Source organism: Phyllostomus discolor, chromosome 2 (assembly GCF_004126475.2).
Source record: "Phyllostomus discolor isolate MPI-MPIP mPhyDis1 chromosome 2, mPhyDis1.pri.v3, whole genome shotgun sequence".
Lineage (NCBI taxonomy): Eukaryota > Metazoa > Chordata > Mammalia > Chiroptera > Phyllostomidae > Phyllostomus > Phyllostomus discolor.
Genome location: NC_040904.2, coordinates 104,334,972 through 104,357,642, shown reverse-complemented (window position 1 = coordinate 104,357,642; position 22,671 = coordinate 104,334,972). Strand labels below are relative to the sequence as shown.

At 45.9% G+C, this 22,671-nt stretch overlaps 1 protein-coding gene across 2 annotated transcripts in view; it reads left to right on the top strand.

The window, feature by feature from the left end:
• Nucleotides 1-22,671, top strand: part of SLC12A8 (solute carrier family 12 member 8) — a 149,366-nt gene that overhangs the window by 39,560 nt on the left and 87,135 nt on the right. For both annotated transcript variants that reach the window (XM_028502720.2, XM_036018216.1), the window contains exon 5: nucleotides 4,747-4,978. In XM_028502720.2, coding sequence (XP_028358521.1) covers nucleotides 4,747-4,978 — 232 coding nt within the window. The remainder of the gene's footprint in view (nucleotides 1-4,746; nucleotides 4,979-22,671) is intronic.

The following is a 22,671-nucleotide window of genomic DNA, read 5'->3' as shown; positions in this document are numbered from 1 at the left end:
TTAGAGTCAACCAACTCGAACCTTAAACCAAGGATTTCATGTCAGAAGGGGAGGTGTGCAGAGGGGCAGCCCTGGTCTTCTCAGTAGGTACTCAAAGATAAAAAGAAAAATGTCTATGGTTGTGAGAGTACAGTTTTTCTAAAGGAAATACCTTGGAAGGGAGATTTTACACCCTGAAAATAGGTCACCATCTCTCTTTAAAATGGTGGGTGGCCACCGCTACCGCCCCCCCACCCCCGCCCCACCCAACCCCCACCCCGACCCCGATTCCTGCGCTAGAGGGCTGGAAGTTTCTCTGTGGAGAATGAAAAAGGAAAAGGAATGTCTGTGATTATAAACTTTAAGAGGAGATAAAAATGCTTTTAATATATAGTAAACTCTGGGGATGTTTATCCATTAAACAAACCAACAGGCACATTTGCCTGAAGAGGAGTATTCATGGTTGGAAGGTAGACCGCCTCTGGGGTGGCTGGATTGCTCTGGGGAAGGCCCGCAGTAGCTGCCCACCCCGCTCGCTCGCAGGGGGAGGCCGGAGCTCAGGCTCGTCCTGTGTTTGCTGGCGGGGAGCTGGGTGTGCGGAGCCTGGGTCCTGGGCTGCTTTTCTCCACGCGGAGGCGCTGTGCTGCCTGTGCCTAACGTTGCATAAACAGAATCATACTCTTAATATGTTTGTTTTTATTTTTCCTTTGTAAAATCATTTTAAAATTGAAAAATGATATTCCTTGTAACCAGTTAATACACTGGAGATAAAGAAAAAGTTTCTCTCACACTTGGTTCCTCTTATGGCACGTTTCCCTGTGCTCAACTACATACACGTACAGATTTTTGAAGTGCTACTTGTTTTTATGGAAATGCGGACGAGTTTCATGCTCTGTTCTGTGGCTGAATTTCTAACTTAACAGTAAGTCATAGACATCCCACAAGGTCAATTTATACCCATGTTTTTTTAAACATCATTTTTTTGGTTTTTGTTTTAAACATTTTATTAATTTTTAGAGAGAGGGGAAGGAAAGGAGAAAGACAGGTAGAGAAACATCAGTGTGTGGTTGCCTCTCACATGTTCCCCACTGGAAACCTGGCCTGCAACCCAGGCATATGCCCTGACTGGGAATCGAACCCTCAACTTTTTGGTTCCCAGCCCATACTCAATCCACCGAGCCACACCAGCCAGCGCTAAAAATCATTTTTTATTCTTATTCTATTACAGTTGTTCCAATTTTCCCCCCTTTGCCCTTCTCCACACCCCCCATCCCCCACTCCCACCGTCAGTCCCCACATTGTTGTGCATGTCTGTGGGTCATTCATGCATGTTCTTTGTCTAGTCCTTCCCCTTCTTCTACCATTATTCCCCTCCTGCCTCTCCTCTGATCACTGTCAGTCTGTTCTGTGTTTCCATGTCTGTGGTTCTATTTTGCTTGTTACTTTATTTTATTCATTAGATTCCTTTTATAGGTGAGATCACATAGTATTTGTCTTTCACCAACTGGCTTATTTCACTTAGCCTAATAGTCTCCAGTTCCATCCATGCTGTTGCAAAAAGTAAAAGTTCCTTCTTTCTTTCTGCTGTGTAGCATTATGTAAATGTACCACAGTTTTTTGATCCACTCATTTACTGATGGGTGCTTAAAGCTGTTTCCAGCACTTAACTATTGTAAATTGTATCGCTCAGAACATTGGGGTGCACAGGTTCTTTTGAACTGATGATTCGGGATTCTTAGGATATATTCCCAGCAGGGGAATCGCTGGGTCAAAAGGCAGTTCTATTTTTAGTTTTTTTAAGTTCCATACTGTTTCCCAAGGTGGCTGCCCCAGTCTGCATTCCCACCCACAGTGCACCAGCACCAAATTGCTAAACCTGTGCTTTTTAAGTATGTAGTATTACATAATGTGAATGTATCACAACATTATGGCACATTCTTATTCTTTTCATTCTTTTGCTCTCTTCCGTAAGAGTAGTTTTATTCCTTTCTCATTCTTAATAGTCTATTTTTGTGTTTTCTCTTAATCAGGCTGCCAGGTGTTAATGTATTTTATTGACCTTTTAAAAAAGATTTTATTTTTAGAGAGAAGGGAAGGGAGGGAGAAGGAGAGGGAGAGAAACATAATGTGTGGTTGCCTCTCACATGTCCCCCGACTAGGGACCTGGCCTGTAATCCAGGCATGTGCCACAAGCAGGAATTGAACCGGTGACCCTTTGACTCACAGGTCAGCACTCAATCCACTGAGCCACACCAGCCAGGGCTTTTATTGATCTTTTAAAAGATCAGCTTTTGTTCACTGTGTTCTTTCTTTTATTATTTTTCTTCTGTTTTATTCATTTCATATTTCCTTTTATTAAGCCCCAGGACTTTTTGGCCTTAGGTAGTCTGGCTTCTCAGTCTAAACTCCGAACCACCACGCTCTTCCACACACCCTCAAAAGCCTTTTCTTTTCTTCTGTTACTGGCATCTTTGGGCCAAAAACTGATTTCTGGTACAAACCTGAGAGAGGGGCTGTGCTGGAGTTCCTGGAAACAAAAGGCAGAGTTTACTGCTTGGCCCACTTCACATGAGCAGATTCTGTTCTCCAGCTGGAAAAAGAAACAATCAGTTTGGAAGCTCCCGACACAATGGCCATGTTGAAGTTGTGGTGTCCTCTGCATGTCAGAGACATCGGATGCCTGGGAAGGAGATGCCAATACAAACGATTGTCATCACTACATTTCTATCATCTGTTATTTAAACCCCGATACATCTGACCATGAAGAGTCCTGTGACCTGCCCAAATACTGATGAGATATCATCACTATCCCTATCACACCTCAGTATTTAGTCAAGAGTAAGTTTGAGCCTGAGACGAATGCAGGAAAACATATATCTTTCGTTTCCTCTCATCTCATCCCCTCTCCTCTCATCTCATCTATGTCTCCATCTCAGAGATGACTGTATTTCCCCCACACTTACTGGGTTTCCCTCTTTACCTAAATATAGAAGGAAATGCCTAATATAAACTTGGGGAGCACCGCCAATGATGTTATGTCTGGTTGCAACATGAACCAATCTCAGTGAAAATTGGGGCCTTTTTCTGTGAGCTTCCCTCAAATACAGGAATTGTATGACCCTTCTGGTCTTTACATGAAAGGCTGGAACTTAATGGTGCCTGCTTCCCAGAGTACTTCGCATACAGTGAACATATTACAAAGTATTTATTGAATGTTTGTAACCTACTTAACAAATGCAGGGTATTTTAAGAGGTGCAAACAACACAAACATTTTTGTTTTTTAAGATGTTTGCTTTCTTGGTGGTGGCAGGGGAGAAAAACTTAAATACATGAAATAATGGGATATGGAACCAGATAATTGATTGCGTGGCCCTGGTGGTAAGCATAATATTTATTCAGACAACAGGGATACAGAAAGGCTTCATGGGAAAGGAGGAACCTGATGGGGGCCCGAGTAGAATTTCCTCCCTTTGAGAACAGCCAGGGGAGAGGTCCAGTGTCCAGTGAGGAGACTGACCCACTAGCCGGGGGGATGGTGATGAGGTGGACCTGACAAGAAAAGGAGGCTGAGGAATTATGGGAAATAAGGCTGGCTGATGTTATTTTCAAATATTTGTTTAAAATCATGTTTCAAATATATTTTTTAAGATTTTATTTAATTTTTTTTAGAGAGGGGAGGGAGGGAGAAAGAGAGAGAGAAACATCAATGTGAGGTTGCTGGGGGTCATGGCCTGCAACCCAGGCATGTACCCTGACTGGGAATCGAACCTGCAACACTTTGGCTCACAGCCCACGCTCAATCCACTGAGCTATGCCAGCCAGGGCTTCAAATATTTTTTAAAAAGTAAAATCATGACTCTCAGGCAAATATAAAATAAAATGTACTAAAGATTTTATTTAACTCATTTAATTAATGGAGGAGTCACTAGCATGTTAAAGAGCAGTTGAGATGCTAGGCATGGATCTGGGGTGAATATGGAACAAGTCCACACATTAAAATTTAGGCAATTTCATAAATAAATGTAAGGGTAAGTTTGCTGGGTTAGATGCAAAACGATTAATGTCTTGTAGGACAGCAAATCCGAATCTTTTGGATTACCGGTGCCACTGCACAGAAGCTATGTGCATCTCTGCTGGAAAAAAATCTGCAAGTTACCATGTAACCACTAACCCTGGGACATTTAATATCTCTGATCAATAGTAAACTGAGCAGAACTAAATGCATTCACCCAGATAGTCCTTGGGTAGCCTTTGTTTCATGTAACATTGAAAGGATGTACTGCCCACTTTTTTTCCTATTTCCAAGTTTTAGATAATTTTTTTAATAATAGTGACCTACAAAGAAATGGAGGAAACTAGGTTTGCTTCAGTGCCCTTTCAAGGCTCTGAGATGGAACCCCCTGAGCATTTTTGTTCTCTGTTTAGTTCTTGAATAACGCAAAGAGGAGTTCAAATGTCTCTTTGGCCCAGAACCCCATCTTCTTCTCGCCATAATCTCTTCCTTTCAGTTACCACTGCCTGTCAGCGGGCTCCCGGCTTGGGGTTGGGTATTCATTACCCCCTCTGCATGATGGTAGAGGGGTGGATGAGAAGAATCGGGCTGAGCCAGGGTTTCCTGTGCAAGGGCTCTTTTAACCCTTCGCTGTCCCCAGGGCACATGCTGACCAGGGTGAGCAGGGCCCTCAGTGCCCGCCCTGCCACTCTGCCAGCGGGCTCCTGGTGCTCGTCTCTCTGGCTGACTCTCCCTACCGAGAACTGCCTGTCAGTGTGTTGCAGGTGCCATGTATATCACCGGCTTCGCTGAATCCATCTCAGATTTGCTGAGCCTCAGGAATATCTGGGCCGTGCGAGGAATTTCAGTGGTGGTGCTTCTGGCCCTGCTGGGGATTAACCTAGCAGGTGTCAAATGGATCATCCGTCTGCAGCTGCTGCTGCTGCTCCTGCTGGCCGTGTCCACACTGGACCTCGTGGTGGGCTCTTTCACGCACCTGGACCCAGGTAAGCCTTGGGAGTTCAGCAGATGGCTTTACAGGGTCTGCACCGCTCTCTGTAGGTGGGAGTCTGCAAGACCACCTGCTGTGTGCCCTATCTGCGGGGGCGTGCCCATGCCGGGGCCAGCGAGTGGGTGCCTGGGTGCAGCTGCAGAGGCACAAAGGCCCCTCCTCACATAGATGTTTTCACTTAGCGCATTTCCCACGTTTCTTTCTCTTTTCTCTCTATTATAAGAACCAGACAGTTCAGTAAGAAAATAAAATTGAACTGGATAGATAAACATCGAATTCACAATGGTGATTAGGTGTGTGGGCAAGAATAGATCTGGGCAAAGAAAGTAGACTTCAATTTTATCTATCATACTTAAAATTATTTTCAAAGGATTTGAGGTAAATATAACAAATGTTAACAATTGTCATTTTGGGGGGATGGAGACATGTATAGGTTTGATTATAATTTTGTTTATTAAAATTTTTTTCAGAGTAAAAATATTAATCTATTAACTAAGTTTAAAGAAAGAACATAAGCAGCCTGAAACAGTCTGCAGTGCTGGGAATCGGCGTCGAACACTGGTAGCCGACGGATCGCTGCTCAGGCCTGGGTCTCCTCAACCTTGGGGGCACTGGGCCACTCTCACCCTCAGTCCTCAGGCTTTGGGTGGGAAGGCCGTACCCAGACTGGCCATAACTTAGTAGCTTTCTGATTTGAGTTGGCAAACCATCAAAAGCCTCTCTCCAGAGTACAGAGCTCTTCCTAGGATGCTGTAGAAAAAAAGTTAACTGCCCGATAATTCACACTTCAGGGACTCTGTCTTTATGTGGCGGTAGTGACCAGGCATCTACACTGGAACAGAGACAAGGGAGATGAGGTCACCAGCTGTGTTAAAAAAAAAAAAAAGGAAAAAGGAAGAGGAAAAGGAAGAGAAAAAAAACTGATCCACAGCATAGTTGCCTCTAATGGTGGTGGTGATGGCATCTGCATTTGACCGAGCGGTGATATGCTGGGCATTCTGTTGGCACCTCATATGGCTGATGTCATGTGATCCCTACCATAACCTCACCGGGGAACAGTTATACCCATTTTAAAGATGGGGAACACTGGAGCTCAGAGATTATACAATTCATGGTGATACATGGCAGAGCTGGGAATGCAGCTAGACCTGTGGGAGTCTAAACTGAGCTGTTCTCTGAGTGGCAGGCGGGGCCTGTCTTCATGCTCCTGGCTGTTGTTTTATGGTAGCAGCTCTGTTTTGCCCCCTCAAGGCTGCCCCTGACATGAGTTCTATTGAGGCTTGTATTTCATAAAAATGTTTGTTGAATGATGGTCGGAATTTAGTTGGTACGGCATAGGGAACTGGCTTTACCACTTCTCCTTACATTAAAATTCTTTTTTTAGAAAACATTCACTTCCCTGAGCTCCCAGAGTGTCCCCTACCTGTGACTCTGGCATCCCAGCTCCCTCCAGCCCTAGGCCTTCCAGGCTTCCCCATGACCCAGCATGTGCAGAAGGGGCCCCACTCTGACGCTAAGGTCCAACACAGAGTCCAAACAGATCACTTGAAGCCTGGGCCTTGCAGCTTGCTAAGTATTTGGAGCATCTCCATGGGAGGGAAGGGGTGATTTATTTTTCCTGGCCTTGCACCGCCCTGAGGTGCAAGAGACAGACAAGCCACACCCTGAGGGAGACCTGCTGCCTGTCTGGTCATTAAACTGTCAGTGAAGAAGAGAGAGGGTCTCCTAGTCACTTGTCTCCCTGACTCCTGGGTGCTTTCCCCTTCCATCTATATGGTGGCTGGGTGGGCATAATTAGTGAAACTGTGGGGAGATGCTCTGGCCTCTTTGAAACCTCACAAGTCTGATGTATTTTCCTTCTTGATTAGAACTTTACTTGGCTGCTCTTCTAAGTTACTCCAAATATTTCCTCTTCCTTCTGGTCATTACATTAGCAGGGTGTAGTGCGAAAGGAAATTTATTTTCAATCCTTCCCATAGCAACTAGCCCCTCTAATAATCTGTTTTTGGTATCACCGATGTTTTATATGGGGCTACTTTCTTTGTGGTTAAAAACCCAAGCTTGAAGTAGATCATAAACCTTTAGAATGAATTTAGCAGAATAACTTCAACTCCTTTAAAAAATGATATACACATAGACATTTGGAAAAAGGTTAGAAGAAAGACTGGAAGGAACTATGTCTGCGTGTTTATGGCAATTGTCCTTCTGCTGAGATTATGGGTGGCTATATTATTTGATTTCCACTTTTCCTTCCATTGACTAGTGCTGCTTTAAAAAAAAATTAATGGAGTTCAGTTTTTAGAGCAGTTTCAGATTTACAGAAAATTGAGCGGAGGGTGCAGAGGCTCCCATGGCTTCCCTCCCTCCCCGCCACAGTTTTCCCCACTATTAATGCCTTGCATGTAGTACATTTGTTACAATTGATGAGCCAACAGTGACACATTATTATTAATTAAAGTTCATGATTTAGATTAGGATTCACCCTTTGAATTGTATAGTTTTATGGATTTTGACAAGTACACATACAATGACATGCACCCGCCATCACAGTATGATACAGAGAAGTTCTAATGCCTGACAAAGTACCTGGCGCTCCCCCTGTCTATGCCCCACCTCAACCTTGAACTGCTGGCAACCACTGTGTTTTTTACTGCCTCTATAGTTTTGCCTTTCCCAGAATGTCCTAGAGTTGTAATCATATAATATGCAATTTTTCAGGCTGTTTTCTTTCACTAAGCAATATGCATCCAAGGTTTCTCCATGTCTTTTCATGGCTTAGTAGTTCATTTATTTTTTTTTCAATGAACATAAGGATGGTTATAGACTTTTGAATTAGTGTTTCAGATTTCTTTAGATAAATTCTCAGAAATGAAATCACTGGGTCAAAAGGCAGTTCCATTTTTAATTTTTTGAGGTATCTCCATACTGCTTTCCATAGTGTCTGCACCAGTCTTCATTCCCACCAACAGTGCACTAGGGTTTCCTTTTCTCCACAAACTTGCCAGCACTTGTTTGTTGATTTGTTGATGATGGCCATTCTGACTGGTATGAGGTGGCATCTCATTGTGGTTTTAATCTGCATCTCTCTGATGAGCATCTTTCCATATGTCTATTGGCCATCCGTATGTCCTCCTTGGAGAAGTGTTTATTCATGTCCTTTGCCCATTTTTTAAAAATGCCTTCAAATTGCATTTTTTTAAAGATTTTATTTATTTATTTTTAGAGAGGGAAGGGAGGGAGATAGAGAGAGAGAGAGAAACATCAATGTGCGGTTGCTGGGGGTTATGGCCTGCAACCCAAGCATGTGCCCTGGCTGGGAATCGAACCTGCGACACTTTGGTTCGCAGCCCGCACTCTATCCACTGAGCTACGCCAGCCAGGGCCTTTGCCCATTTTTTAAATTGGCTTTTTTATGGTTTTTTTTGGTGTTGAGTTTTATAAGTTCTTTATAAATTTTGGATATTAGCCCCTTGTCAGGTGTATTAGCAAATATATGCTCCCAATCAGTGGGTTGTCTTTTTATTTTGTTGATGGTTTCTTTTGCTGAGCCAAACTTTTTAGTTTGATGTAGTCCTATTTGTTTATTTTTTTCTTCTATATCCCTTGCCTGGGAGATATATCACAGAAAATACTGCTATAAGTAATGTCCAAGATTTTCCTGCCTCTGTTTTCTTCTTGGATTTTTATGGTTTTGGGTCTAACATTGAAATCTTTAAGCCATTTTTAAAGTATATTTTATTGATTATGCTATTACAGCTTTTCCAAATTTTCCCCCTTTATCCCCTCTCCACCCTGCACCCCCTGGCCCTCCATCATCCCTCACCCTTAGTTCATGTTCATGGGTTGTACATATAAGTTCTTTGATTTCTCTGTTTCCTACATAATTTTTCTTTCGCCCTGTCTATTTTATGCCTAGAAATCATGCTTCTTCTTCCCTGCGCCTTTTCTCCCCTATTCCTCCCCCCCCAAAAAAACCCCTCCATGTGATGTCCATTTCTCTGATTCTGTTCCTGTTCTAGTTGTTTGCTTAGTTTTTGTTTCTGTTGTTTTTTTTCCTTTTATTTTTTAAGGTTCAGTTGTTAATAACTGTGAGTTTGTTGTCATTTTACTGTTCATAGTTTTGATCTTCTTTTTCTTAGATCAGTCTCTTTAACATTTCATATAATAATGGCTGGGTGATGATGAACTTCTTTAACTGACCTTATCTGAGAAGCACTTTATCTGCCCTTCCATTCTAAATGAAAGCTTTGCTGGATAGAGTAATCTTGGATATAGGTCCTTGCCTTTGATGACTTGGAATACTTCTTTCCAGCTCCTTCTCACCTGTAAGGTTTCTTTTGAGAAATCACCTGATAGCCTTGTGGGAACTCCTCTGTAGGTAACTCTTTCCTTTCCTCTTGCTACTTATAGGATTTTCTCTTTATCTTTAATCTTGGGTAACCTAATGATGATGTGCTTTGTTGTGTTCCTCTTTGGGACTCTCTGGGATTTTTGGACTTCCTGGAAGTCTATTTTCTTCACCAGACTGGGGAAGTTTTCTTCATTATTTGTTCAAATAAGTTTTCAATTTCTTGCTGTTGTTCTTCTCTTTTTGGCACTCCTATAATTTGGATAGGAATTATAGCATTGGAATGTTTTAGGTTGTCCCAGTGGTTTGTAAGACTCTCTTCACTTTTTTGAATTCTTGTTTCTTCATTCTGTTCCAGTGGGATGTTTATTTCTTCCTTTTGTTCCAAATTGTTGATTTGAGTCGTGGTTTCTTTCCTGTCACTGTTGGTTCCCTGAATATTTTGCTTTATTTCATTTTTGATATCTTTCATTTTTCAACCAAACTCAATCAGTTCTGTGAGAGTTTTGATTACCAGGGCTTTAAATTCTCCATCAGATAGGTTGGCTATATTCTTATCACTTAACTCTCTTTCTGAGGTTTTGCCCTATTCTTTCATTTTGGCCATATATCTTTGTTTGGGGCCCCTGTTAAGTTGTAAGGGGGCGGGGCCTTAGGTGTTCACCAGGGCAGGGCAACCCTCCTTACTGCACTGTGATGCTGCCTGTGGGGGAGGGGCCAGAGAGGGAACAGTGCAGCTCGCCTGCTCGGCTCTAGCCCACTTTTCAACGAACTGTCATGTGAGACTGGGAGTTTCTCCCACCAGAGCAACTGCTGTAGTCCACAGCCAGCTCTGAATCTCAGTTTCCCCTTAAGTCAGCCCCACCCACACGGTCCACTGCCTCACCATCCTTCTCTCTCTCCACCACCTTACCCAGTCTGGTTGGTCTGGTTGACTGTTTATTTAGTTCTGTGGTTGTCAGAGCTCCATGCACTTTGGTTTTCTGGCACTTCTGGTTGTTTATTGATTTTAGATTGGTTGTTGCCCTCCTTTTGGTTGTGTGAGGAAGTGAAGGGTTTCTACCTATGCCTCCATCTTGGTTGGAACTCCTTTAATCCATTTTGAATTTATTCTTTTGTGTGGCATAAGAAGGTGGTCATTAATTAGGATAATTTTATTTATATTTTTATTGCTACCTGTCTATAATCTATACTTTTTTGTTTAGATTGTCTTACTTTTTAAAAAATATTTCATTTATTTTTTTTAGAGGGAGGGAAAGGAAGGGAGAGAGGGAAAGAAACAATGATGTGTTAGTGAATCATCAGTCAGCTGCCTCTTGTACGCCCCCTGCTGGGGACCTGGCCCACAACCTGGGCATGTGCCCTGACAGGGAAAAAAGCCAGCAACCTTTCAGTTCACAGGCTGGCATGCAATCCACTGAGCCACACCCACCAGGGCAGGTTGTCTTACTTTTTAATAATCTGATTCAATATAAAACAAATACTGGCTTAGCTTTTATTAATGCTAGATAATGTTTGTTATATATGTTGAAAATTTTTTCCTATGTCATTTGTTCTTTTAGTTTTTGTAGGTAATTAACATTACACACACACACATATGTTCATTTTGAGCCAAATTGTATACTCTGATTGCTTTCTTTTTGTACATCTTTCAACTTTTCCTGGAGTTAAGCTTACCCCATGTATTAGTTTCCTAGGGTTGCCTTAACAAATAATCACAAACTGGGTGGTTTAAAAGGACAAGAATTTATTCCCTCACAGTTCTAGAGCCCAGAATTCTGCAGTCAAGGTGTTGGCCAGTCGAGCTCTCTACAGTCTAAGGTGGAATCCGTCCTAGCCTCTTCCGGCATCTGGTGGCTCCAGACATCCCTTGGCTTGTGGCCGCATCACTCCTCTGCCTTCGCCTGGCCTTCTCCTCCTCTCGTGTATCTCATAGGGACAGCTTGTCCCTGAAAATAGGTTCAATGTGGACAATCCAGGATAATTTCATCTCGACATCCTTCACTCAGTTACATCTGCAAACACCTTTTTTCCAAATGAGGTCCCATTCACAGGTTCTCATGGTTGGGATGTGGGCAGATCTTTTGGGGCCACTATTCAACTACTACAGTCATTTTTTGGTTGGCTTCATTTTTTTTCCAGTGCTCCTTATGCTATGTTTTCTTTTAGAGACGCCCTTCTCCCTGTCCTTCTCCTGGATGGCACCTGCCTTTGCTGCTCCCAGGTCTCAGTCCCAATTGTCTGGGTGCCAAATCATACTCTTCTGCTTATCACAGAAAAAGTCACTTTTCCATTTTCTCATATAATTGGTGGGAGACCAAAGTCTAAGCTGAAACTAATTTTCCCTTAGAATTTTGAAGTCATTGTTGCTCTGCCTCCCGGTGGCATCCAGCAGTTTGAAGCCTGTTCTGATTTCTGCCATTGATTGGTAACCTCTTTCTTCACCTCACCATGCTTAGGAACTTTCCTTTGCCCTTGAGGTTCTAAAATTTCACAATGAAAACTTTTTTAAAAAAGATTTTATTGATTTATTTTTTTTAGACATGGGAAGGGAGGGAGAAAGAGAGGGAGAGAAACATCAATGTGTGGTTGCTTCTCTAGTGCCCCCAACGGGGACCTGGCCCACAACCCAGGCATGTGCCCTGACTGGGAATTGAACTGCTGACCCTTTGGTTCACAGGCTGGCACTCAATCCACTGAGCCACACCAGCCAGGGCACAATGAAAACTTTTATTCACTGGCCTGGGTGCTTTAATCTCAAATTTTCAATTATTTCTTTGATAATCTCTTCTTTGTTTTCTGTGGTTTCAAATTTTTAATTATTTTCTTGAATTCCGACTAGTTGGATGTGGGAGCTAGTTCCTGGTCTGAACTTTCTGTTATTATTATTTTTCTAATCTTCTCTCTCCTATAGTTTTCCTGTTTTTTTCCCCCACCCTACTTTATGGAAGACTTCCTCAGCTTTATCTCCAACCTTTTTACTGATTTTTTTTTTGTTTTGGGTATCCTTAATTTCTAGGAACTCTTTGTTGTCTCCAAGTATTAATTTCAAAATCCCATCCTGTTTTTGCTTCATGGATATAATATCCTCTTTTGACTTGTTCAGGCTATAAATGATCAGGGTTTTATTTTCTTTTGAAATTTCTTCTGTTCTTTATCTTGTCTATTTTATCCCAGGTTTCTTTGCTTCTGTTACCTTGTTTTGTTTTCTGTGTTACTTCCTGCAGACTTTCTTCAAAGGTCTGGTAGTCTGTGGTCATTCACTCACTGTACAGGTGGCACTGAAAGGCTGACCGGAAGTTCTATGCACAATCAGAGTGGGCAGTGGTTGTGGCAGGAAGACATCACTGTGGTGATCCCGTGGCAAGCTGGGCTGTTTCGGTGAAAGTTTCCTGATGTCAGTTTATGCAGGTCTTTCCTCTGATGCAGTTCATGTTCTCCAGAGAATTCTCCAACCCCCTGCAGGGGCTCGCCTGGCTGCCACAATTCTGGGAGTGGGATGGAGGTGGGGGAGAGGGGCTCAGGGTCACAGAGACAGGGTGCGGACTTTCACTAGTCTTATGTTTTTCAACTGGCACCTCCTTCCCTCCACTCAAGTCACTATGTCACATCTCTCATTTCATCTCCAAAGTCCCCATAACAGTGGGTCCTACTCATCAACTCCATTTCCTCACCTCCTGACTCTGTAGCCTGCACGTTGTAGGCAGTGTGTTCCTGTTCCTTTCCCCACCTCCTTTCCTGTCTCTTCCAAAATAAGCCTCACTGTACACAGCCCTGTGGAGACACTGACGCCACATTAACGTAAAACGCTAAATAGCATGACAACTTAATTGAAACAAGGCATTCTCCAGCATTTATTTGGCTTCAACCTCCTACAATGTCATTTTCCTAAGATTATATTTTCATTAATGTAAGCTGAGCGTTGTGCCAAAATTCTTTTATTGCCATAGAAGTTAGGCAAATATAGAGAAAATACATTTTAGGAAATAAGGCGACATGTGGCTTGTTTTAATTCTATATTCTACATTTTAGAATGAAATTATGCCTTTCCAAGCTTAACTTAACTTTTTGGTTATCTAAAGAGGCTGTTGCCTGGCATTATCCTGTAGCACTCTCCACTCCAGAGCCCATATTGCACCCTCTGCTCTGCCTTAGCACTCAGCCTCTGCCAGCGAAGGCCATGGCGACAGGGGCAGGTGCAGGTTCACCTCATGCTGAGCTCAGCAGGTAGGAGCTGGCTCTGCTTGCCAACGTAGGTGGCTGGTGATAGGCTGTAACAAGGCCAAGACCACTGGTTAGGAGCTGTACAAGGAATGGGTCAAGCATGCCTGACTCCGCTCCCTGCTGCAGTTGCTCTCCCTGGGGTCCCATGGACCTCGTGACCTCCAAATCTAGAACCTTTGCTCACTTCTTGTTCCTGACCCCTGTTGCACTGTTGACTGTTGTCAGTCCGTTCGGGCCGCTATACAAAATGCCACAGACGGGGTGGCTGATAAATAGCAGCCATTTATTTCTCACAGTTCTGAAGGCTGGAAGTACGAGATCGAGGCACTGGCAGACTTGGTGTCTGGTGGGGCCCCTTTCCTAGTTCAGACGGGCGTCTTCTTGTGGTGTCCTCCCAGGGCAGGAGGGTGAGGAGTCTCTCTGGGGCCTCATTTTTAAGGCACTAATCCCATTCAAGAAGGCTCCACCTCATGACCTAATCCACCTCCCAAAAGCCCCCTTTCATAATGCCATCACATTGGGCATTAGGTTGCAATGTATGAATTTTAGGGGGACACAAACATTCATTTTATAGCAATCGCCTATGTTGATTTGAACAGACTCTTCCTATCTCTTCTAGGATACCACAGTGTCTTGGCTTTCTCCTTAGTCTTCCTGTCCCCTCCTGTGGTCAGGGGGACCACAGGCTCAGTCACCCCTTCCTCGGAGGGGACCTGTCAGCACCCTGCTGCTTCAGTTTTTTTAACTGAGCACCCATGTCATCAGTTCCTATTGGATGTCTGAGCGTCAGCTTGAATTAAAGACAAGCAAAGCTGAAGTCCTTACTTTCTGCCTCCTCCCTTTGCCTTCTCCTCCTCACTGTTGCCTGCCTCCAAAAAAAAAACAAAAAAAAAACCAAAAAAACCCCCCACAACAATAAGCAAATAATTAGCTTACCTTCTGAATGTCCATTGCATTTTGCCAAGCCTGGAAGGTGTGGGGTTAACTTTTATTTCTCTGCTTAGTTAAACCCTCCTATTCTTTTCAACCCTGCAGCTCTCACCTTGGATCAGCAGATGCTTTTTTTATGTGGGCCACTTAGATGATGTCCCCATCTAATTTGTCCTTTCGGTCGGCTCCACCTATCTCCTGTGGGCAACCAACCCCTCCTGGACACTGAAGCCCGATTAGCTCTCCTAAAAATAGTGCCTGGCTTATGTCTCTCCCCAGCTTAAACATCTCCGATAGCTTTCTGTGTGAAGAAGACAATAGCCAAACCCAATACGCTCATGGTCTATTCCTAAATTGCTTGTTTGGTTATATTTCTAGTTTCATACCTTTCTGAACCTCCTTCTTCCCCAAAATATATGCACTCGCTGGTTTATAAATGCATGTGAATGCAGCTGTGCTTCTATTTCTGGAATAGTTTTCACCCTGCCCTGTTTAACTTGTTCTCATTAGGTGAAACAGTGGGAGTTGTGCACGAAGACATACATGGGCTGAAGTTCAGGATTCCTTGTGGTCTTGAGCAAGGATAGATGTTCTGAGCCTCAGTTTCCTCATCAGTAAAAATGAGGATAAAAATATTTACATTTTCAGTTTGTGCTGCTGCCTGTCTTGGTGTGGCCACCGGGCCCATGCAGACTGGTGGGGGAAGTGGCCGCAGAAGCCTGCTCACGCCCCCAGGGACATTTGTGAGTCTGGTTCCTCATTAAAAGTTTTAAAAATGTACTAATGAAATATTTCAAATACACAGGAAATAATATAACAGATGCTCATATACCCACCCCCCAAAATTTAATGGATAATATTTTGCCAGTTTTTCCTTAGATCTCTTTTAAAAATAAAAATGAATATAGCATTATGGACACAATTTAAGCTACGCTTTCATCCACCTTCTCTTCTCCCCCAGGCGGCAAGTATTCTGCGGCTATGTATGCCCTTCCCATGTGTTCTTATTTTCCTAACAGATGTGAGAGCCATATTCAGTCTCCACTGCTATTCAGCATTTATAGATTTTACATCCATTGTATTATACTGCATGTGCCCTGTCATTGGATAAATATTAATGGTAGATGAATGAATCAATTTACAATTTGCTTTTCTCACCCAGAATACTTTTGCGATTCTCCTATGCTATGACATGCCAAGCCATTGCACTCACTTTAACCGCTGTGTGTCGTGGGAGGCACAGGCAAGTGAACAGTCAGTCACTGAGCAGTGACATGTACCGGGATGGGGATTTACACAGGGCACCTGGGGGGAGGGGGTGCTGGGGGCTCGTAACCCAGCCTGAGCATCAGGAAAGGTATTCCAGAGGACTGCCTTTGAGCTGAGTGTTAAGGGAATACAGGATTTAGCCAGAGGACCCAGGGAAGGAAGTCCCTCTTGCAGTGAGGACAGTTTGCACAAAGACCCAAGAGCCTGCTGTGCTGGGGAAGATGAGAGTGCCCTGCCTGGGAGGAGCAGGGAGCCGCCGGCTCCGGGTAGGCCTCCTCTGCTGCTCCAAGGGGCTGGGGCTCTGTCTTCGGGGCAGTGGGAAGTGTGCCATCAGTTTCATGTTGTAGAAATTTGTTCTGCCCGCAGTATGGAAAATCAATGGCTTGAGATAAGGATAAAGAACAGAGGCAGGAAACTTATTGGAGAGGCAATGATGCAGGGCCTCTGGGGATGGGTGGGGAGGGGCAGTTTAAGAGCGGTGGGGATGGCTGGGTGGGATGCAGGGACCAAGCTGAGGGAAGAGACACGGCCCCATGAGGCTGGCTGGCTGGTGGCATCACACACTGGGATTCGGGAGGAATCTGGCAGTAGCAATGGAGGTGGAGGAGAGGCTGAAGTCAGTGAAAGTTTGAGCAAAGCCCGAGTGGAGATGACTAGTAGGCAGCTAATATGGTGGCCCAGCGCTCTGAAGTGTGGTCGGGCTGGAGAAAAGGTCATAAGCAGGGTGGGAGTCATAAGAAGGGAAGAGGGAGAATGGGCTGAAATTGTTCGGGAAGAGCATGCTGATTTTATGGCCAACAGAGCCATTTTCTATATTAAGATGGAATTTAATTCACCAGAAGAGGCATTTTCCATTGTTCTGCATTAAAAAAAAAAGACAAAAACAAAAACGCCTTCTCTGACAAAATCCCAAACATACAAGTGGGTAAGCTAAAGATCAATATTCTTAATCCAAGAGCACATGCCAGAGTCTCTTCAGGGGACCGTTCCCTGTTGCATTCAGGATGTGCTACACACACAAATGTTTGTCTGGGTCAGGTGTATTTGGCCTGCACTTGTAGACCCTGAGGATGAGGCTTGGGGTCTTCCTGGATTACCTGGTGCCGGGCATACGGTAAGCTTTCTGGAAATAGCTGTGCAGAAATGGACACACTAAGTGAAGGATGCGGATGCCGGCCGCAGACTCCTCTTTACCAGCAGGTGAAGATGGCTTGACTGCACACACCCGGACTCTGGCACACCTGTCTGCCCAGGTGCCCTCTTCCCTGGGGCCCGTTCTCCTCCTGAGGTGAAGACAGAGGCCCAGCTACCACTGTGAGTCTGTAGCATCATCTTCCCAGCCAGGCATCTTCCAGAACCTTCCTTGCACTCTCCTTTTCCCCTGTGGTGGTGTTGCAAGCAAATGTTTCACAATATAGTTTTTCCTATAAGTTAGCCCTCGACCCACCCCTCCCCCTCCCATTTGGGTCATCTGACCTGGGCCTTAAGAACTGAATGCCTCTGGCCACCTATAGGGCCACCCGCCTACAGGTATTGCCTGCACCAAGGACTAACAGTGCTTCAATACGATGACTATGCCGTTCGTTCTGCTTTTATTAATGAAGATTAAATCCAAATCTATAATAACCTGATAACACTAATACTCAGAAACAACCAGCAATAACATTGCACAAGAGAATTGGGGGTAACAAACTCGAGTCCTAAGAGTCCAGATCACAATCCCGGTCCAGAAGGCAGCTGGTCAGGGTCTGTGGAGGCAGAGTCTGCGAGTCTTCAGTCAGCCAGAGCAGGGTCGGCCAGCAGCAGGTGCCGTTCTCTCCCTCTCGGCCTTCCCAGCTGTCTTTTCGAAGGCCTTTGCTTTCATATTCTTGTACCATGCAATGCCGCACCAGCCTTTGATGAACACATGTTGCCTTGTGCCACCTGGACAAGCGCATGCTGATCATGTCGCTCTGCTGTGCGTGCTCTCAGAGGGCAGCGTTTCCCACAGCCTAGCATGTGCCCCCCGACCTTGTTGCGCTGCACGTGCTCGGGGGGTGGCGCTATCCCTCTGGGCCATTGCTCCACTGCAGGTGTTCTAAACATGGCTTCTTAGTTGACAGGACTCATGCCACGTAGTTCAGTCCTGCTTTCCACAGGTGGCAGGAAGGGCTTTCCAGGCCAAGGGGGCAAGGGCTGACCCGGAATACTTGCAGTGCCCAGGATGGCCTCTGTGTGGAAGTCGTGATGCTGGCTGTTTGTTTTCTGGCCTCCCAGGGCCAGAGCCTTGTCCCAGGCCCGTTTGCTCAGCCTTGTCTTTCTGCCCGAGGAGGCACTGGGAGGAAACACACCTCTGTGTGGAGTGGTTTGTGGTGTCCTGGCATTTGAGTTGTACTTATGGGGTGGTCGAGCATGTGGTGCTATGTGGCAGGGCTGCTACTCCCACTGCTTCAGTGACCCTCACAAACGACCCTGTAAAGGGGATGGGAACAGGTTATTTTTCTTCATCTCACAGGTGCAGGAGGAATTTCCAAGAACCCAGGCCGTGGTTCCCAGCCCCCTTCCTGGTCCAGTGTCTTCTTGGAAAGCTGATAAGCACTTTATTTATTTTTTAAAATATTTTATTATTTATTTTTAGAGAGGGGAAGGGAGGGAGAAAGAGAGGGAGAAAAACATCAATGTGTGGTTGCCTCTCATGCGGCCCCCACTGGGGACCTGGCCCACAACCCAGGCATGTGCCCTGACTGGGAATCAAACCGGCCACCCTTTCGTTCGCAGCCTGTGCTCAATCCACTGAGCTATGCCAGCCAGGGCAGATGAGCACTTTAAATGGGAGCCTCCACCTCCCCTCCCAGCCCCTGTCCTTGGGGCTCTCAACCCTGCCTGCCCTTAAAGGCACTGGAGGAGCCTTGGAGGAGAGAGAAGCCCGGGTCCCGTCCAGACTGAGGCAGTCAGCACCTGGGGCAGGCCTCCTGGTCTGTACTTTCAGGTGCTGCAGATGTTTCCATCGTGCAGCCGGCGGTGAGGTGCATTGCTTGCCCCATGCTCAGGTAGGTCTCTGCTGTGCTCTCTGACAGGCTCCGCGGAGTAAGAACCAAACGTGGTCACTCCAAGCACCTTGCTGCTCAGACGGGCAGAAACCTGGAGACAAGACCATGAGCTTCCGGCACTGGGAGCAAGCACAGGGCAGGGACGGGAGCTCTTCAGTTAACAAGTCAAGACTGGCTCCTCCTCCTCTGCATTTCTCACTTGACCAGCAGCCCTGCCGAGGGCCTCGTGTCCCACAGAACCTGCTCCTTTGGTGTGTGTGGGTTTATGGGAGAAATAGTCATGAGCACCAACTCTGTGTCAGCACTTTACCTGTGTTATTCTGTCTTATCCTTGAGACAACCCAGGGTTATGGGGGGATCGTTATTCCTACTTTACAGACAGGGAAGTCGAAGCCCCGTGCGTATGCACCTTGCCTGAGATTGCACGGGAAGGGTTCAACCCATGTGAACCAGAGCCCTTGACTCCAATTGCTTTCTGTGGTTTCCAGGCACATCCTGGGCTCTGGCAAGCCCTGAGAGGGAGGTGGCGGCAGTTGGTGCTCCTCCACCCTCAGATCAAGGGGAAACCTGCTGTTTCTCTGCTGGGCCTGAATGTCTGGTCAGAGCTAGGCCAGGTCAGGAGCCAGAACCAGGTACTAAGCATCTATAGCATGGCTCTCAAATGCCACACAAGGAACAGTGGCCACAGACCGACTCGGCTGCCTGGGATTGATTCAAGTCCCAAATCCCAGCGGGCAGGACATCGGTTAGGACAGAGGCCGCTCCCTGCACAGCCTGATGCTTACCATTGGGTCCCTCAGGTACCACCCTTCTCCCTGAAGGGCAGAGGGGTGACCTGTGCACAGGGGGGGCCCTAAACGGGACCCTGCTGACGGGAGCCAGGCTGCTTGGCCGTCAGCACTCCACATTGTCCGGCCTCAGGCAGCTTGCCCCTGGCATGAGTAAGAGTTTCTGCCACTTTCCAAGGTGATTTGCCTTGGAAAGTTTGTGTTAATTCAGAAAATGTAAAAGGACTACAGGACCCTGGTTGGGGCAGCAGACCCTCTACTGGAATTTGTGGCTGTAGTAAAAGGGGATGAGATTCAGCAAGTAGCATTTCGAGCTCTTAGACTCCTATCTGCTTTTCTCTCCTCTCATGCCTTTCTGACTCCCATTTTTCCCTCCCTGTTTTCTGGTTTCCCTCTTCTGATCTCCTCCCTTTTCCCCTCCACCTCTATCCACAGCTGAATCCTTGGCCTCAACTATTGTGAGAAGGTTTCTGACCAGGCTGGGTCCTTTTTGCTGCCTGTTACCCTCTTTGCCAATATGGATGTGAGTTAGTTATGGCTAATTAAACACTCATTTCATTGTAGACTGTTACTAAGCAGATTTCTGGAAGGATCCGGGAAGTGGGTAGCATTGATGATTTAGTTAAAAGTAAATTCATTCAGTAGATCAGAGTTCATGGCCAGCCTGCCAGCTGAGGGTGACAGGGCCCGCTCCCTGGGTCCAGAAAGTGGCCCTGAGTCTGGAAGCCCTTGCTTGTGCTCAGGAAGAGGTGAAGCTCAGAGACGGCTGAGGCCGGATGATCTCCCCGCCCATTCCCTTCCTCAGACCCTGCCCTGGCTTTGTTATGACACTGTCTCCGGGGCCTGGCTCGTGGGAGCCGTGCGCCGTGGCAGAGAGCTGGTTTCACTGGGGGCTCCAGGGCAGTCCAAGGTGCCAGGGTTGCCCCCCAAGCGGCCTGTCACAACAACACAATGTGCCTAGACACAGAGACATATCTCAGTCACCTATGTGTCAAACAACTCCAGCACAGGGCTTTACAGCTGTAGGTGCTCAAGATGTTTGTTAAGTGAATGAATGAAGAATGAACCAAACAGATTACAGAAAGTACAAGGGAAAGGCTCTGGAATGCAGCTGGAGGTGTGGAATGCCCTAGCCCCTTCATCTCTTATCTCAGTCGTCTGGAGATGGACAACTGCCCAGGTCTCCCTCCAGAGAGGCGCCAACCTTCCTGTTTTGGCGGGGTGCTCAGGGTACTTTGTCTGCAGAGGCTGCTGCTGGCAGGAGAAACCACAATGCCTGTGAGGAGGGCCTGGCTCAGGGCGGGTCAGTTGCAAGTTCAGTCAGACTGTCTTGGGAAGGAGGAAGGAAGGAAGGGTTGCAGCTGAGAAGAGATGTGGCTTTGAAAGATTTCCTCCTGATTTTCTGTTTGCTAGGCATGGGGATGCTTAGGGAGGCATTAAAGACTGGACAAAAGAGGGTGGATGAGTCACTGGTAAAATCACAGCGCAGGTCTTACCTGGAGCAGGTCAGCAAGGACAGTTCTGTGTGGGGGTGCCTGCGTGCCGGAATGACGCGCCAGCCTCTGGTAAATAACAGCTCCAAATCCCTGGCATGTTTTTTTCTTTTCTTTTTCTTTTTCTTTTTTTTTTTTTTTTAAAGAAAAGCACATGTGCTTTACATTACACAGATCCACTGAAAACGTGTGTCCAGATGGCTGGGACAGGAGCCTCCTGACCCGTTTCTTTCCGACTGCAGGTTTGTGAGAAAGACTAGGGATCTAGAGACATTGGCCAGAAATTCCTTCAGGTCGGCTGGAAGTGGGTTGGGGTTTGCTGATGTGAACCATGCATGGCGGTCAAACAGATGAGTTGAAGAACAAAGCCAACTTGGTCTTAAACAAAGTCTCCCTTTGCTCCTGAACCATACACTGAGCAAGGCCAGTTTAGGGGATGGAAATATGGGTTCCCCATTTGTTAAAAAAGAGAAGGTTGTTTCTCCTCAGGCTCTTCCAGTTATAGCACATAGAATTGCAGTGACCTCATTTTTGACCGATGGCCAGTGCATTAAACTGTCTGGTGGAGTAATCTATTGACTGGGCACCTGCCAATTGTCTGCAGTAGGAACTAGTTTAGGCATATGTTTTAAAAAGTGATAACATTGTTACAGACCCGGCCTAGACATGGGATGGGAGCCCAAGCAGGTCGGCGCTAGCACTGAAGCAGTTTTGGATGATAGGTTGTGTTTTCAGAAGACTCACTGCCCTGCGACCTCCCTCCCTCCCCAGCACTGATTACATGGTGTTTAAGGGCGAACCACCATGCACTTAGAGTCCCAGGACTTAGGAGAGTTGAATCTGAGTGATGTGCCTGATTCTGTGGGTGAGGAAAACTAGGCACAGAGCGGTTGTGCGGCCTTTGCTGCGTCACACAGAGCCACAGTTGGAACCTAGTCCCCCCAACTCCCAATCCAGTGCTTTCCCGCCCTGGTACCCCAAAGTGGTCCTGAGTCCCAAGTGACTGTGTTCACAGTGAGTCATTGCTCACACCAGTGAGTTGCCTCTGCTCTGAAAGGGCCCCTTATGAAGCTGGTTGGTAAAGGAGGCAGATATGCTGTTTGACAGCCTTGCCTGGAGGCTTAGTTAGCCACATTTAGGAACCATGTCTCAATCCTGGGTGTGAAAAGCCTTAAACAAGCTGTTACAAACACCACCTGTTCCATCCAAACGCACATCTGCAAGCAGTGGCTGGCGGAAAGATGGTGGTCGTTGTGGAGCACCAGGAGGCCTAGGAGAACAGGAAGCCCAGCAAGGCCTGGCTCTCAACGGACCTCTGATGGAAATAACTTCTGTTACAGAAAAGATGGTTGCCCATGCACACATTTATAGCAATAACAATAACTAACCTTTATGGAACACATCATGTATGTTAGGCATATTTTATGTGCTTTACCTGTATTTATTTACTTACTCTCTAAAATAAGAGGTAGGTGCATGATTATTTCCCATTTCACAAATGGGGACACCAAGGTTGCGAGAGTTAAGTCCCCTTGCCCAAGGCCTGCATTGTTAGCAGAGCTGAGAATCAAACCCACGTAGTCTAGCTTCAGAGCCCACCTCTTAAG